At 42.9% G+C, this 17,919-nt stretch overlaps 1 protein-coding gene across 7 annotated transcripts in view; it reads left to right on the plus strand.

Moving 5' to 3' along the window:
• Positions 1-17,919, plus strand: part of PDZD2 (PDZ domain containing 2) — a 487,038-nt gene that overhangs the window by 394,482 nt on the left and 74,637 nt on the right. For all 7 annotated transcript variants that reach the window (XM_033933443.1, XM_033933453.1, XM_033933424.1 and 4 more), the window contains one exon: positions 12,037-12,140. In XM_033933443.1, coding sequence (XP_033789334.1) covers positions 12,037-12,140 — 104 coding nt within the window. The remainder of the gene's footprint in view (positions 1-12,036; positions 12,141-17,919) is intronic.

Genomic DNA, 17,919 nt, shown 5'->3' on the forward strand with positions numbered 1-17,919 from the left:
TTTAAGTTCTTGTAAACCGTGTCGAGCTCCATACTCATGGAGATGATGCGGTATATAAACTTAAGGTTTAGATTAGATTAGATTAGATTATAGTGCTTATATTTTATTAAATTGTACACCACTCAGAAAGTTCGCTCATGAGCAGTATATCAAGATCGGTGTCAGGTCAAAAGCGTGCCGGGACAAAGGCACGCGTAGACAATTGAACGCAGCGCGGAGGCGCGCGCCGAAGAAATTACTGTTTTTACGGCTCTGATGGGAGGGGCGTGGGGGGGGGAACCCCCCAACTTTACTTAATAGAGATCGCGCCGCATTGTGGGGGGGGCGTGGGGGGTTGTAACCCCCACATTTTACTGAAAACTTAATTTTTTCCCTGTTTTTAGGGAAAAAGTTAAGTTTACAGTAAAATGTGGAGGGTTACAATCCCCCAAACCCCCCACAACACCGGCGCGATATCTATTAAGTAAACTGGGGGGGGGGCTCCCCAACAAAACCCCCCTGTCAGAGCCCCTAAAAACTGTAATTTTCTTCGGCGCGCGCCTCCGTCTTGCGCTCAGTTGTCGGCGCACGCCTTTGTCTTTCGCCGAGTTGTCTATGAACCATCAAGATCTAATTAAACTAAAAGGGTTTAGCCAAGTAATTATCCAACCCAATTGCTTTAGTTGAAAATGTACTTTCTAGCTCAATAGGTACATCAGTCTTGACCTGTGGCTTTTAGCCCTCTCTGACTGCGAAGTGTGTAGAGAGCCTCATTTCATTTTCTTCTGCTATGCTTCCCATCACTCTGGGCTGTGCTGAACCTCCTCAATCTTTCTCTCTACATGCAGAGTTGTAGGAGCTTGTCTGTTCTGCTCATGTTTATTTCCTTTTTTTGCTCGGGTATTCATCCAAACGTGAGACTTTTGGTGCTACAGAGGCTTCCAGTTCTCCGGAGCATCTCTGGCTGTGAGAAGATACAGACTCTCAGGGTAGAGGTCTGCAGCTGCTAACCAGCTATATCGCATGACATAGCTGGTTAGATGCAGATATTAAGTGCCAAATCAGCTATGTTTAGTGGTTAAAATAGGTCACATAAATAGCAGGCCTATCTTTAAATGCTAAGCACTTAGGGCTAGATTCACTAAGCTTTGCGAGCCTTCTCCGACCAGTTTGTGAGCCTTCTCCGACCCCAACCCGATTCACTAACCTCCTGGCTGATCAACCTCCCACCTGATCAGATCAGCCCATGCAAATAAGGGGAAATGGCATGCAAAGTAGGAAGGCAGCGATTCACTAAACAGAAGAAGGAACACCGATTGGGCTGGCCGATCCCAAAAGAAGCGACTGCTGAGGACCAGTCGCTGCCGACTCTCCTGTTCTCTGCTGCCCTGTCCCTGCCGACTCTCCTACTCTCTGCCGGCCTGTCCCTGCCGACTCGCCTGCTCTCTGCCGCCCTGTCTCTGCAGTGCGAGCCCGTGGTTTTAACCCGCGGGTTAAAAGCGTGTTCTGTTCCATCTGCAGCGTGTTCTATCCTGGCTAAAGCGTGTTCTGTCCTGGCTAAAGCGTGTTCTGTTCCATCTGCAGCGTGTTCTGTCCTGGCTAAAGCGTGTTATGTCTATTCAAAACTGCAGCCCCCCTTATTTTGACCTCGCTTGTGCGGTCTGCGCATGTGTCTGGATCGCTCTTCAGTGATCCGTGTGGTCACTTTGGGGTGTGCCTCCAATCAAATTAATTTGCCTGAGGACGTATAGTGAATTGGTTACCCAGCAAGAGTTGGCCACGGTTCGGAAAGGTACGTTTAGTGAATCTAGGCCTATACCTGTTCAGTTGCCATGGTCAAAAGTGAAACCGAATATTTGATGCCTGGCACTGGAAATGGCTTGGCATTGAATATGAAGTTGAACGTTGATGGCGGGCAGTTAGAGCACTGCCCGCCATTGGCTGAATATCTGGCCCACTGGTCTCAGCACAGTTTCCTGGAGCAATTCACTATTAGACCTCTGCCCACTGGAAAAACTGACTCTGTATTCCTACTGTGTTGTTATCCACCATAAAATACTTCATTTTCTCAGGCGTCTCTCTTTAGGGATTTTGTCTGACTTCTTTTTTTAAGAATTTCTTTTCCTTTATTGGTCACTTGCAACAGTATAGTAACAGAAACTACTACTACTAATCATTTCTATAGCACTATTAGACATACTCAGCGCTGTACATATTAAATGTCCCTAGTGGGCTCACAGTCTAAGTTTTATTTTTTTGTACTTGGGGCAGTGGAAGGTTGAGTGACTTACCCAGGGTCACAAGGAGCTTCAGTGGAAATTGAACCCAGTTCCCTAGGATCCCAGCTCACTGCATTAACCATTAAGCTACTCCTCCACTCCACAGATAATACTATAAAGATCAACCCAAGACATCGTATTCTCCCACCCCATCACCCTCTCTTTTATCTGGATTTTCAAAAGGCATTTGATATTGACCAACTTGCCTTTAGCTACATGTTTGCTTTCACCTTCAAAGAATTTAAACAGTAAAGCATGTCATCGCTTTACTAAATCCATGCTTTCTTTTACCCATTAATCCAAGTCTGTCCATATGCCTAATAATTCTTTTCTTAACATATCTGGATCACCCTGGAACACTTTTTATGTTTAAATCTATTTTATTAAGCAACAGTAAGTACAACAGCAATAATAACCATGGAATACAACTAGCATTGACTAACAACATTCCAGTCCTCAGATACAGTGGAAAACCTTAGTGATACATTGTAAATTTTACCAGTAACTCGTCTACAGTTTTATGTCAGCAGCATGCCAATGTCTGTGACTGGAGGCATGCTTCTGACTAGAGAATGACACGGTGACAAAATTCATCACCGTTCCCGTCCCCGCGGATAACCGCGGGAAATAATCCCATGTCATTTTTTAGTATCTATTTCAGCCTCGGTCCTTCTACACCAGCATTCTTCAAAGCAAAGCTTGAGGGTCAGTGGTTGTGGCCATTCATACTCTGATTCTTCCCTCTCTCCTTAAAGAATGACATGAAGATGGTTTCCCGTGGTTATCCGCGGGGACGGTAACGGTGATGAATTTTGTCACCGTGTCATTCTCTACTTCTGACTTCCTCACTCCTGAGGCAGTACAGGAGGAAGTGGGCAGCTTTGGCAACAGATTTCTGTGACTGGCGGAGCTTTGCTATCCCCACCAGCAAAGGTATGATACTTAATGTGTAGAAGGGAGAGAGTAAGAGGAAATGTGCACCCCCCCCCCCCCAGTTCACTCCTGTTCCCTCAACAATGAACTGCTGGCTACTCCCCCATCTTTAATCATGCAATTAATTGATCAACTACAGTGTTTAATTGTGTGATTAATCGTGATTAAAAACTTTAATTGAAATGCAGCCTTAATTTCTTTATTAGGATTTAAGTATATACCACTGTTATGCACCTAGATGCTGAGCACTTATTCTATAATGGAATCTAGGCGCCAAGAATTTGTTATAGAATACTAACAAAAATCAGCTAGTTGTGTGCTTTAGATCAGTGTTTCTCAATATCAACCGAATACCCCCCACCCAAGCTCTACCCCAGACCCTACTCCCATAATAATGCAATTTCTTCCATTCATTTTTCATATACACACAATATAATCTTATTAATACTTAATGGGAACCTAAAAATTAAAAAACACAAAGCGCACTGTACACAGAGAAAATGTTCATTATTTATATTTAGAGGTTTTTTCAAAGAGGTCAAGGTAGATGACTTTAAAATATGCAATCAGTAACAACTATAGAAAAATAGACAAATGTAGTGCAAAATATAGACAGCAGATATAAATTCTCAAAACTGACACATTTTGATCACTAAATTGAAAATAAAAGAATTTTTCCTACCTTTGTTGTCTCGTAATTTCATGAGTCTTTGGTTGCACTTCCTTCTGACTGTGCATCCAATATTTCTTTCTTTCTACCTCCTGCATGCTTCCTCTCCTCCGGACCTCATTCCTTCACTAACCAACATCTCTCTCTGTCCCTCCATGAGTCAAACTTTTCTTCATCTCTCCTCCACCTCTGTTGGCAATATGTCTCCCTCTCCCTCTCTCACTTTTTCCATCTGTCTTTCTCTCATTCCCTCCCTTGCTGCAAAAGGAATGGGGAAAGAGAGAGAGATCTGGGGTGCATCTCTCCTACCCCGTCTACTGCCACATCCAACATTTCTCCCTCTCTCCTCCGTAGGATCATGTGCAGAATTTTTTACCACTGCCCACTAGCCCCATGCCCATTTCTCCTTCTATCACCCCTCTCCAGCACCATTCCACATCTCTCCCTCCATCACTATGTTCAACATTCCTCCCCCATGCATCCTCTTCAATCTGTCCTTCTGTTCCATCTCCACCACCATATCCATCATTTTCCCCTCTCATCCTTCTATTCCTCATGCATCTCTATCTCACTCCTCTCTCTATGCCCAATTTTCCTTTTTCTTCCTTTCCCCATGTACACGATCTCTTTCCCTCATGCCCAACAATTCTTTCTTTCTTTTTCCTCTCTCCCTCCTATGTCCCAAGTTAGTGCCTCCTTCTTCCCTCCCTCCTGTGTGCCATGTTCAAGTTTCAAGTTTAATGATTTTTGATTAATCGCTTAATCATAATTCAAAGCGATGTACAATTTAAAATACATTCAGAGGGAAACAATACAATACAAACTATAAAAAAGATTAAACATATAATACAAATCAAACTTAAATAATAGCATAATATTAGAAATGGTTCAACATATTCATAACAAAAGGTAAAAAGGGGAAGTGAAATACAGTTCATGATAGAAAAGTAGAACAAACAAAGGAAAAGAACATTGGGAAGGTATGTAACAGTAAAATTTAAGATTTAAAACAACAGTTTAAAAATTAATAAATCAAATGCCAAATGCATCTTTAAAAAGAAATGTTTTTAAATTACTTTTAAATTTTCCCAGATCATGCTCATTTCGTAGAAAGATTGGGAGGGCGTTCCAGATCTGTGGAGCAGTTACTGAAAAAATGAATTGCCGTCTTGTATTAATGATCTTAAGTGAAGGAATGGTTAGTAGATTTTGCTCATTGGACCTTAATGTTCTAGTCGGATTGTTTGGGATTAATAGTTTATAGATAAAAGCTGGAGTTTTATTGAGTAAAGACTTGAAAGCGAGTAGACAGAGTTTATAAGTTATTCGATGAGTGACTGGGAGCCAATGTGCTTCTATTAAAAGAGGAGTAACATGATCAAACTTTCTAGAGTTAGTTATAAGTTTAATAGAGACGTTTTGAATAATTTGGAGACTTTTAATCTCATTTAATGCTATCCCTTTAAAGAGTGCGTTACAATAGTCCAATTTCGCAATTACCAACGAATGAATACGAATATTTAAAGATTTGGGGCATAGAAATTTTGAAATTGCTCGAATCTTTTGTGTCCCATGTTCATGCCCCTCTCCCCGCCTTTCAGCCTTTATTCCAAATTCATGCCCCTCCCATGTCCCAATGCGCCCCTTCCCCCCTCCTTTCTCCCTTTGTCCCACAATCATGTCCCCTATTTCCCTTACTTGCTTGCTTCAGGGCCACACTCGCTTCCTTCAGGGCCATCCAGCTGGGTTGCTCCTTCCTGCCTTCAGCCACACAGGGACAGAGGGCAGCGGCTCTTAAGTGCTGCATATGGCTAACTCAAAAGCCTTCCCTCTGACATCAGAGAGAAGGCTTCCAGGTCAGCCACGTGCAGCATGTAAGAGCCACTGCCTGCTGTCCGTCTGAAGGCAGGAAGGACCAGCTCAGTTGGGCAACCCTGAAGGAGATAACTGGGATACCTCTCTGACCCAGAAGGATTCCCTCCGACATCAGCTCTGACATCGGAGGGAAACCTTCCGGGTTGGCTTCAGCGGAGGGGGGAATGCAGGAAGGAGGGCATGGGATCCTTGGCAGTGGCAGCAGCCATTAAGGAGGAAGGGTACGCATACCACGTGTTGAGAAACTGCTTTAGATTATGGCAGTCAAATACCAGTACCCACTGTGATGTGTTTGTGTCTATTAGCACAGTGGTACTCTCTCAGAGGGACAGGCATCAGGCTAGTCAGAGCAGTACACGTATGATTGTAGTTGTGCCAACTGGGAGGTGTGTGTTTCAGGCAGTGACCAGTGCCAACTGGGAGGTGTGTGTGTTTGTGTGTGTATCTTAGCACAGTGCCACTTACTCATGAGGTAGGTACTCCAAGCCACATGTAGAAGCCAGAAATGCATCAGGACAAGCAGAGTAGTACAACTTTGTAGTTGTGAGCTAGTGGCAGTGGCAGTCAGACACCAGTGCTTACTGTGGTGTGTTTGTGTGCTATTCACTTACAAGAACAGAGATTCAGGGCCACATATAGAAGGCAGTGAGACTGTTGTGAGGGAAAAATTACATCTTGAGCTTAAATACATCATCGTACCCTTGTCAAAAGGAAAGAAACACATGGGCTAGAGAATAATAATAATAACTTTATTTTTCTATACCGCCATAGTCAGACGACTTCTAGGCGGTTCACATCGAAAGAAGGGGAATGTTACAGAAGAAAAGAGTTGTAGGGGAGGGAATGTAAGAGGGGTTGAAAGGGGGAGGGAAAGTGAGAGGGGTAGGAATTGCCTGAAGTTTGCTTCGGATTTGTTGGGGAAAAAAGTGTAGTGAGCGCGGATTGGTCTGTTTAGGTGATGAATTTGTCAAACAGAGTGGTTTTGATTGATTTTCGGAAAGCATTGTAGGTCTGTCTGGTTTTATTTATGTAGTTTCCCAACCAGGATTGTTGTCTGTTAGCTTGGAACATGAAAGTTCTGTCAAGGTTGGATTTGTATTTGCAGCAAGTAATTTTAGGATAGGCGAAGATGTTTTTGTTTCTGGTTGTTCGTGTGGGGTTGTGTAGAGTAAAGTGTGTTTGCAGGTAGGAAGGTGCTAGGCCACAGATTTGTTTGAAGCTGATACATGCAAATTTGAACTGTATTCGCGCTTCCATTGGTAGTCAGTGCAGTTTTTTGTAATATGGGCTAATGTGGTCTTGTTTTCTCAGTCCGAAGATTAAGCGAACTGCAGTGTTTTGTACTAATCTCAGTTTTTTATTGGTTTTTGTGGGATACCCAAGTAGACGATTTTGCAATAGTCCAGGGTGGATAGGATCAGCGATTGCACCAGTAACCTGAAGGGTGTTGTATCAAAGTATTTTTTAATAGTCCTTAGCTTCCATAGTGTATAAAAGCATTTCTTCACTGTTAAGTTTGTGTGGTCAGCCATGGTCAAGTGTGACCCACAGAATTTTTATGGTTTTGGAAATAGGATATTCATGGCTGTTTATTTTTAATGATGTTCTCGTTATTTTGTCGTTGGGGCTTGCCAAAAAGGGCTTTTGTTTTCTCTGTATTTAGTTTCAGTTTGAAATTGGTGGTCCATTTTTCGATTTCTCTCATTGTGTGTGAAAGGATGTCTATAATTTCAGTTGAAATGTCATTTAAGGGGATTAAGATGGATATATCGTCTGCGTATATGTAGTGTTTTCAGTTTAATTTTTGTAGTCGGTGACCTAAGGATGCTATGTAAATGTTGAATAATGTAGGCGATAGAGGGCAGTCTTGGGGTACCCCTGACGGGTTATTCCATGGGTTGGAGGACCTGATTGGTGGACTACCCTGTTCTCAATCAGGTCAGTGAATCTACTATTTCCAAAGTCACACTGCAGACTTCAGAGCATACCCTGAAGAAAGCCACAACATGGTGGCTGAAATGTTGGTTTATACCTGAAAAAGACGCAGCAAGACCTGGAAACCTACAACAAGCAGATGAATCTCCTTTGTGAAAAGAAATAATTAGCTTCAGAAATAGATTAGAAAAAGTGGAGAACCAATCGTGAGCGAGTAATTTACATTTTTTTTGAATTTTCCATATAATAAGATTTCTCCTTATGAGATGTTTAAACAGTATGGGCTCATAATCAAAACAGAAAAACGACTAAAAACCAGCCTAAATCGGCACTTGGACGATCAGTAACAAAAGTCATCCAAGTGCCAATAATCAAACCGGGTTTTAGATATATTTAAAAACAACTTAGGCCTTCACAGTGCTGCTGAACAACCAGAGCTAAAAGGGGCGTTTTAGGAGGAGTGGTAAGGGCGGGACGTGGGCCGTCCTAGACTTAGTCATACTGCATGTATAACCAAAAGTTTTACAACACTGCCTAGACGGAACTTGGACGTTGTGACTTAGGCCATCTAAAACCAGGTCTAAGTCCGCAGAAGGTATCCAAAGTGACCAGATAACCACTACAGACACAAAGTACAGACCCCCACACACTTCAAAAAATGGGAAAATGATTTTTTGAAAACTCTTAAAAGTCTCAATTGCTAGCAATATGGTTGAGAACGGTTATAAAATGTTATATCAGTGATACTTAACACCAAATTGGTTGCATCATATAAATGTTAATGTCTTCGATAGATGTTGGGGAGCTTGTGGAGAAAGATATATTTGTTCATATATGGTAGACATACCCCAGGATTCAGCTCTTCTGGGACATGATTTTGGACTGCTTACGGATATTCTAGGATTCCCTGTGATAAACTAAACTAAACCTTAGGTTTGTATACCGCGCCATCTCCGCAAGCGCAGAGCTCGGCACGGTTTACAGAGTTAAGAGGAAAGGAACTACAATAAGGGATAGAGGAGAGGGACTAAGAGGAAAGAGAGGGACAGAATTCTGGAGAATGGGAGGTGATTAGGTTTTTGCAAAGAGCCACGTTTTCAAGTGTTTGCGGAAGGATTGGAAGGAGCTTGAGTTTCTGAGTGGGGATGAGAGGTTGTTCCAGAGTTCTGTGGTTCTAAAGGGGAGAGATGTTCCAAGTTTTCCTGCGCGGGATATACCTTTTATAGAGGGGAATGATAGTTTCAGTTTTTGGGAGGGTCTGGTGGAGTGTGGTTTTGAGGAATTCCAAAAGAGTGGGATAACGGGAGGAAGGATGCCATGTAGGATCTTGAAGGCTAAGCAGGCACATTTAAAGAGGACTCTGGAGTATACTGGGAGCCAGTGAAGCTTGGAGAAGAGTGGGGAGACATGTTCGAACTTGCTTTTTGCGAAAATAAGCTTAGCCGCGGCGTTCTGAATAAGCTGAAGTCTATGGAGGTTTTTCTTAGTAAGGCTTATATAGATGGAATTGCAGTAATCCAGTCTAGAGAGGATAGTAGATTGAACGAGGATGGTAAAGTGAGAATGATGAAAGCAGGATCTCATCTTTCTCAACATATGAAGGCAAAAGAAGCATTTTTTTTATCAAAGAGTTGAGGTGATCGTTGAAGGAGAGAGAGGAGTCTATGACGATGCCTAGGACTTTACTTGAAAACTCAAGCTGAAGAGTGGGTCCAGAAGGTAATGGGATGGAGGTGGGTAAATGATCTAATGTTGGGCCGAGCCAAAGTAGTTTTGTTTTGGACTCGTTCAGTTTCATTTGGACAGATTGGGCCCAGGATTGGAGATTCGTAATACAAGTGAATATGTTCTCAGCGAGGTTAGAGAGGTTCGAGTCGGTCTCGAGGAGGATGAGGATGTCATCGGCGTAGGTGTAGAGAGTTTCCAGGGGGGATAGATGAAGGAGTTTCAGAGAGGACATGTAGATGTTGAAAAGGATAGGAGAGAGGGGGGAGCCTTGCGGGACTCCGCATTTCGGTTTCCAGGGGGGGGGATGAAGTACCGTTTAAGTTAACGGTGTAGGAGCGGAAGCATAGGAATTTCGAGAACCAATCTAGGACTGTGGAGCTTATGCCTATTTCGGAGAGTTGGAAGATAAGGATATCGTGATGGACGACGTCGAAAGCTGCGGAGAGGTCGAATTGTAGGAGAACAGCGAATTTGTTGCGAGAATGGAGTTGTTGCACCTTAGAGATTAGTGAGGCCAGAAGGGATTCAGTGCTGAAGCTGGGTCTGAAGCCAAACTGGTGGGGTAGGAGGATAGAGAATCTTTCTAGGTAGGATGAAAGTTGAGTGGATATGATGGATTCTAATAACTTGGTTAGGAGGGGGATATTTGCTATTGGGCGGTAATTTGATGGTATGGAGGGGTCAAGGTCGGCCTTTTTCAATAGAGGGGCCAATGAAATATGTCCCATGTCGGAGGAGAAGAGGCCCGATGTTAGGGCTGAGTTTATAAGTTCGGTGAGGGAGGCGATGGCCTGTGTAGAGGTGTTCTCGAATAGGTAGGAGGGGAAAGGGTCCAAGGTGCACTTGCAAGTTTTTAGTTTGAGGCAAAGTTTGGAGACTTGCAATTCGGAAACGAGTTCGAAGACGGTCCTGGATCTGTCGGCTGGAATGGGGGTGGAGACAGGTAAGGTAGGGTTGGGGTCAGTAGAGACCAGGGAGTTGTAGGAGACTGTGGGTGGGAAGGAGCGTCTTAGGGTGGTAACCTTTTCATTAAAGAAGATTGCAAGGGCATCAGCTGATATGGACAGTGGGAGCAAGGGTGGGTCTTTTTTTGTAGTTAGGGAGCGCCAGATGTTAAACAGTGCACTGATCTGGTTGTTGGATTTAGAGATCTTGTCTCCGAAGAAGTTCTTCCTGGCTTTTTTTTAGTGTTGAATTGTAAAGCTTAATACTGTCCCTCCAGGTCTGTCTATCAGAGGGGGATTTAGATTTTTTTCCATTTGAGCTCCAGAGCGCGACATTTCTGTTTCAAATCTCTGTGAAGAGGTAAGTACCAGGGGGCCTTTCGGGGGTAGGAGATGGTTTTAGTGGATATTGGGGCAAGGGAGTGGTAGGTGGATTCTGAGAGGGCGGTCCAGTTGCGCCAATGGGATTCGGAGTCTGTAGGTCTAGGGATGGAGGAGAGTTGGTTGAGGAATTTGGACTAGAATAGATTGCTCGAGATTTTTTTGCGGTAGGTTATGGAATGAGAGGTGTGGGGTGGTGATTCAAGATGTGACATGAAAATGGGGAGGCAAGTAGTCCCTTGGAAGTGGTCAGACCAAGGGACTTGTTCCCAGCGAGTGTCGTCAATTGAAGTTTTGAAGGCGGTAAGATCGAGGAAAGTGGTGAAATCTAGTGTGTGCCCTTTTTCGTGGGTTGGAGATGGGGTGGGTGAGGGAAAACCTAGTGAAGTAAGGAAGTTGTTGAATTCAGTCGTGTCCTTGTTGTTGGAGTCTTCAAGGTGGAGGTTGATGTCACCAATGATCAGAAGTCGTTGAAATTTAAGGATAAAAACAATGGGCTGTGGACTGCTTAATATGAAACCACCGAATCTACTTGGAAGATACCAGAAGTTAGTAGCCCTTATTATTACTGCTGCTAGACTCATTTTAGCATTGGCATGGAAACCACCCACATTACCCACTTGTCAACAGGTGCTGGCTAAAGTGAACTTTGTATATCATATCTCTAAATTGACTGCCCTGCAATGTAAGAGATTGAGGTCCTTTGCAAAAAGTTGGGACCCATTTGTACAATGGATTGAGAAAACTAAGGATGAACTTTGAATGTATAAGTTTTGGTTGGTGTTCTGGATCTGTATTTTTACAGTCTTCTTGGGGGAGAGGAGGGGAGGTGATATATAGCATTGCAAATTTATCATTAGCATTGTACCAAAGAGAATGGTTATAATTTTTGCGATGTATGAATGCTAAGCTTGTTGGTTTCTCTATTTAAATAATAAAAATTTATTTAAAAATATAAAATAAAATGTGAATTTCCAGGGGCAGTGTATGAGTCAAAGTAAGTATTATTGTAAACTGTGTAGTTATCCATTCATAGACGATATATCAAGTGACAAAAAAATTAGAAACTTGGACACTTCTGTCCTACTCTTTTTAAAGAGCGTCTTACACCATAAAGGATCAGTGAAATATCCAGTTTCAATTATGGGCCCTAACCACCTTAAGAACCTCTAACTTGAGGTTTGGCATTAGCTTATTTCTTGCCATCCATATTGAGTTTCCCCTTTATCTGGATATATAGGAAAATATAGCTAGGCATCAGAATATCATACATTCGGACACAGTTATTGAGTTACTTCTTTTTGGTCCACAGGAATGCTGTTCAAAACTCCATCTCCTACTGTGAAACCAAAACAAGGAAATGGATCAGCATCACTCAGCTGGACTATGAAACGCTTCTTAGAACCAGTAAGCCGGGTAAGAGAACGGAAACTGTAATATTCAAAGGCAAATGTGATTTTGATAAAAATATAAAAGAATCTGCTTTCTGGTAGGTATTTAAAACATTTTTGGTACAATAGCAGTGTGCATTCCTCCTTGACAGACAAAGTTGAATAATGATCTCTGTGAAAGACATACATGCAATTGCAGTGAAGTTGAAGGAGTTGCCAGTAAAAGATTTTAATCTAGAAAATGTAAATTGGAGTGCCCCATATGTGGAATCAGAATAATGATTATTGATCTTTTTGTGGCCATGACCCCCATATTCAAGGCCAAATAAAATAATTCACCACCTGGAGGCACAAAATAATGATTCAGCTATATAGAGCTCACCCAGATCATGACTCCGGATTTGCAATTTCATTTGGGGTCCTGACCTACAATTTGGAAAGTTCTGGGTTAGAAGCAATGAAATCCTGGACTCCCTTCAAGGTGCCCTTGATTGTGGAATCCATGAAATGATAGGGTGATACTGTAACTAGTCCTTACAAATGACAATAATGATTCTGTTGCCAAGTATGCAAATTGATTATCAAATACTTTGGTATACTATAAGAGTCAAAATAAAGAGGGTTTGTACAGAGTTCAGCGTCCTGGTTCTCAGGAGAGCAAGCTTTGTTAAAAATGAGGGGATAACTTGAAGTACTGGAACGATGAAAAGTTCTTTATGTGGGGTGGGTTGTTGAGTGGGGGGGTTGGGATGGGGGGAGCGGGTTGGGATGGTATGTTGTTGAGGTTTGATATTGGGATGGGCTGGGGTGTGAGTGTGGTGAGTGTCTGGTTGCTGGTGTGCAGTGGGGCATGTGCAATGTTTTGAGAGACAGGGCTCATGATGAGGGTAATATCCACTTGGGAGCTTATGATTAAGTATATTTTTTTATCTTATAATGTGTGGGGTTTGAATACCTTCCAAAAGTGGAGTTTGCTGTTTAAGGAGTTGGGCCGTTTGAAAGTGGCAGTGGGGTTCATTCAGGAAACCCATTTTCAATCTAGATTTGAGAAACTGCTCACGCATAAGTGCTATCCTCATGTATTTCTTTCTTATAATAGGATTCATAAAAAAACCCAAGGGGTGGGGATTCTCATCCATAAAAATGTATCCTTTTCTCTGAGAGAGGCAATTTGAGATGCAGAAGGGAGATATCTATTGGTTAAAGGGGAGCTGGATGGCCAATTGTATAGTTTGTTGAATGTTTATGCTCCGAACTTGGGTTAGGGCTCCTTCTTTGAACTATTGGAACGCGTGCTGTTGGATCATTTGGAGGGCACGGTCGTGATTGGGGGGGATTTCAACCTCACTTGCTACCCTCAGGAGGATAATTCTACATCATCCATTTGTTTTGCTCGGGCAGATCGACGAGCGTTGTTATGCCTCCTGCGCCGATTTGATTTGGTCGACGTCTGGCGTTATCACCACCCGGGAGTGCGTGATTATACTTATTTTTCTTCTTTGCATCATTCTTATTCTAGAATTGATTTATGGTTGACTTCTCGCCTTTCCTTACCGTGTGCTATAGGCTCTACAATTGAGCCTCGTGTCTGGTCGGACCATGCCCCCCTTTCTCTTGTGTGGAGTGTGGGCCGAGACAGGGGAGAAAGTAGTAGCTGACGCTTAAATGACTCTTTGTTGACTGACCCCACTATCCTGGCATTGTTGGAAACTGATGTTAAATAATTTTTTGCCTTCAATGATACCGGTGAGGTTAGCATGGGAGTGCTTTGGGAGAGTTTTAAGGTGACATTGCGTAGGTGCTGTATTTCCCGGGGTGCCTATCGGAATAAATGTAGGGTGGCGTGTCACTTGGATTTACTGTCTCGCTTGAGGCAGTTGGAGGGGAGGCATAAGCGGTATCCCACATTGGAAGAGAGGGCAGCCCTGGAGAACTGTAGGTGTGATTTACAGGAGCTGGACTTAGAGGGGATGGCCTGGGCGCTTCAACGGCGGAAACTACACTACTTTGAGTGGGGAGGTAGAGAGGGTCGTTTGTTGGCCACACAGCTGCGCCAGTCCCGCCATATTATTACTAAAGTGAAGGATGCTGCCGGACAGATTCAAGTGCAAAAGGCAGGCATTCACAAGGCTTTTTTGGAGTATTATCACACTTTATATACCCCTGAGTCTCCTGCTTCAGGTGAGGAGGTGGAAACATTTTTGGAGGGTATTTGCTTGCCCCGGTTGGCGGCGGTGGATGTGGGATGGCTCTCCTCCCCTATTCAGTCTCAGGTGTTGGCAGCCATTCAACATTTGTCGGCCCATAAAGTGCCTGGCCTAGATGGTTTTTCTCCATTGTTTTATAAAAAAATGGCAGCATATATTGTGGATCCTTTAACTAGGTTGTTTAATTCTTTTTTGGAGGAAGAGTGTCTACCGTATACTTTTTGCCAAGCGGCGGTATCACTAATTTTAAAGCCTGGGAAGGATCCCGAGCTGTGTGGTTCTTACCAACCGATCTCCCTCCTAGATGTCGATTATAAGTTGGCAGAAGAAAAAACAACCAAAACAGTTGAATGGAGTGACAAGACACTTTTCAGGTATATTAGTGAAAAGAGAAAGTAACAAATGAAAATGAGGAAATATAAATAGCTCAATGGCACAAAGTTTCTATCAATCTACTATCCAGAACTGACATTGTAGTAATCATTACCTATGCACAAATGGGAGAAAAAAAATACAGCAGGAGGCTGTTAGGGGCCATCAACTAATGTTTGAGTACTAGCGACATGATGAGGGGGGAGAGTGTGGCGCAGTGGTTAAAGCTACAGCTTCAGCACCCTGGGGTTGTGGTTTCAAACCTACGCTGCTCCTTGTGACCCTGGGCAAGTCACTTAATCCCCCCCATTGCCCCAGGTAGATTAGATAGATTGTGAGCCCACCAGGACAGACAGGGAAAAATGCTTGAGTATCTGAATAAATTTATATAAACCGTTCTGAGCTCCTCTGGGAGAACAGTATAGAAAATTGAATGAATAAATAAATAAAATAAATTAGTTTTCATGGCAGAATACAGAAGTAGATTGCCAGGCCTTTCTTCTGCACAGTCTATATTTAGTGTTATCGCATCAAACGTAATCCTTCTCCTCCAACGCTGCCCATCTGCTGCAACCCAGATGGGTGCCTTGGAAGGCCCTGCTGGTAGTGAAGCTATCGACGGCATGGCTTTCAGCTTCACAGTTGCTTGCAAGCCCATGTACCATGACCAGCAATTCCTGTACACTTGAAATTTTTCAGGCTGGTGAGGAAGGGTAGGAAATTGAAAGGCAAGGACATGGTGCACTATCGTTGATAGTGATGGAAGTAGGGTTGAGAGGTCTGGAGAGAGATAGCTGGTGTTGGCTCAGATAGTTTGATATACTCATCTCCCCAAAGTGTTAGAAGATTCCCAGTCTGAGCAGACTGGATGAACTAATCTCTGTTGTCATTTGCAATGTACAAGCAAAAAAATTGACCCATAGTCCCACAGAAAATGCAAATCCAGCGAAAACAAAAAACTCTGTGGAGATGGTGATGTTCAAGATGCAGGCTTTATTTAAGAATATACAATTTGATAATCCACACAAAATATATCTAGGACCCAAACCATTGGGAGCTATGGACCTAACACAGTCTGTGTTTCGACAATGCTGTCTTCCTCAGGGGTCCCTAAAAATCCTGATATGAAAGCACATGGGTTAAACACTGAAAACGATACTAAATTTTAACATCCAGACAGAGTTAAGACTTAATATCATTTTCAGTGTTTAATCCACGTGCTTTCATATCAGAACTTTTAGGAAACCCTGAGGAAGACAGCATTGTCGAAACACGGACTGTGTTGGGTCCATAGCTCCCAATGGTTTGGGTCCTAGATATATTTTATATGGATTATCAAATTGTATATTTTTAATAAAGCCTGCATCTTGAACATCACCATCTCCACAGAGTTTTTCATTTTCACGTCATTTGCTATGTTGCAATATGTTAGAAGAAACAAAATAAGAAGCCTAAGAATAAAATCAAAAGAGGAAATGAATATATTAAAAAACTGTCAAACAAATATTTTTATAAATATTATTTTTATAAACGTTACTGATTGTCCCTGTGCACAGCCCATTGGCAGTACATACTTTTCTAGAAATAGTCTGCTTTAACTTTTTTATCATTACCATTGTTGGAATGAGTTTCTTCAATTTTATGAAAGTAAATAAGGTGAACTGGGATTGATGAAGTGCATCAATTTAAATCCTAAAAGGCCCACTGAGGCACAGGAAACCATAGTGCTCACTTTCCTACAATGTGTTCTCAATTAGCTGGGGACTTTACCTCCAGATGGGTAATTCAGAGTTCACAGAGCTCACAGACAACCATATTCATCATCTGTAAAAGTTTAGTTTAGATCCAGTCAGTAATCTCATAAATTCTTGAAAAAGTATCTTGCTGTTTAAAAGCATGTGGAGTGCTGCTGATATATTTCTGATCACAGCTGTCTTGAGTTCCCTCCTTATAAGGAAATTTCACAAAATTCTCTCTTTGGGCATAACTTTCAAAATGTGTATTTATGTGTAAATTCTCTGAGTACTTTCTACCCACAAATTTTATATCAATTCTCAATTCAATTGTTAACAGTATGTACTAAAATCTTCACCTACCGTATTTTTCGCTCCATAAGATGCACCTGACCATAAGACGCGCCCTAGATTTAGAGGAGGAAAACAAGAAAAAAAACTCATTCTGAACCAAATTCTCCCTGCCAGGCTCTGCACCCAACCCCACACTCCTTGCCAGGCTCTGCACCTTGTCCCCCCCTCCCTGCCAGGCTCTATACCCTGTTCCCCCTCTGGTGGTCTAGTGGTAGGCCGGGACAGGGTAGACAGGCCTAATGGCAGGTCCAGCGCTATATTGACATCACTCCTAGCTAGAAGCTTTTCAAAACCTGGACAAAGTGCCGGGTTTTGAACAGCCATCTGGATGCCAGAACATGTCCTCCAAAAGGAGGACATGTCTGGTAATCCTACCCCCACCCTCACAATTTTCAGCCTTAACTCTTCTCGATGGTATAGCGCAATATAAGGGGATACACATTCAGTCAGATATTGTGGGCCATGTGATTACTATGTAACAACTAATTTAGGGTAAATTACCATAAATAAACACAACAGACACTCTTTGAAAGCAGCTGCCAAAGTGCTATTTTTTCTTTTCTTTTTAGTAACTTCTGTCCATATCGCATTTCTTTTCTCTCCATATCCATCTTCCTCCTGCAGCCTTATAAGTCCTTTGTAACAAACATCTTCCTTTTATATTCTGTTCCTTCCTCCTGTTTCTACATCTGCCCTCTCATATTCAGCATTTTCCTTCTGTGTGTCTTGTCCTGTCCTGCATTTCATCCTCTTTTGCCCTGTCACTCCCTTTCTGTGTCTCTATCCCCTTCTTCTTCCATGCCCACCATCTCTTATGTGTCCTTCCCCCCTCCCCCTGGGATTAATATATTGCACGGTTGCTTCCCACCCCTCAACTCCCTCATACTGTAATTCACTATGACTCTCTCCTGGGTATCCAGCGTCTTTCCCTTTCTCTTCTATTCAGCATGGTAGGAAGGTGCGGGCTCGGGGCAGCCGCCGTCCAGCAGCCCGTACGCTGTTCGCAGCATGCCCGCAGCCCTCATCATCCAGCCGTCCCCCTCTCTGAGCAGCACGCGCTAGGCGAAATCCCGGGGTAGCTGCATGCCACTTCCGCCCAGGCCTTGGCCATTTTCAAGAAGAATGATCAAGCCGTTGG

Source organism: Geotrypetes seraphini, chromosome 1 (assembly GCF_902459505.1).
Source record: "Geotrypetes seraphini chromosome 1, aGeoSer1.1, whole genome shotgun sequence".
NCBI lineage: Eukaryota > Metazoa > Chordata > Amphibia > Gymnophiona > Dermophiidae > Geotrypetes > Geotrypetes seraphini.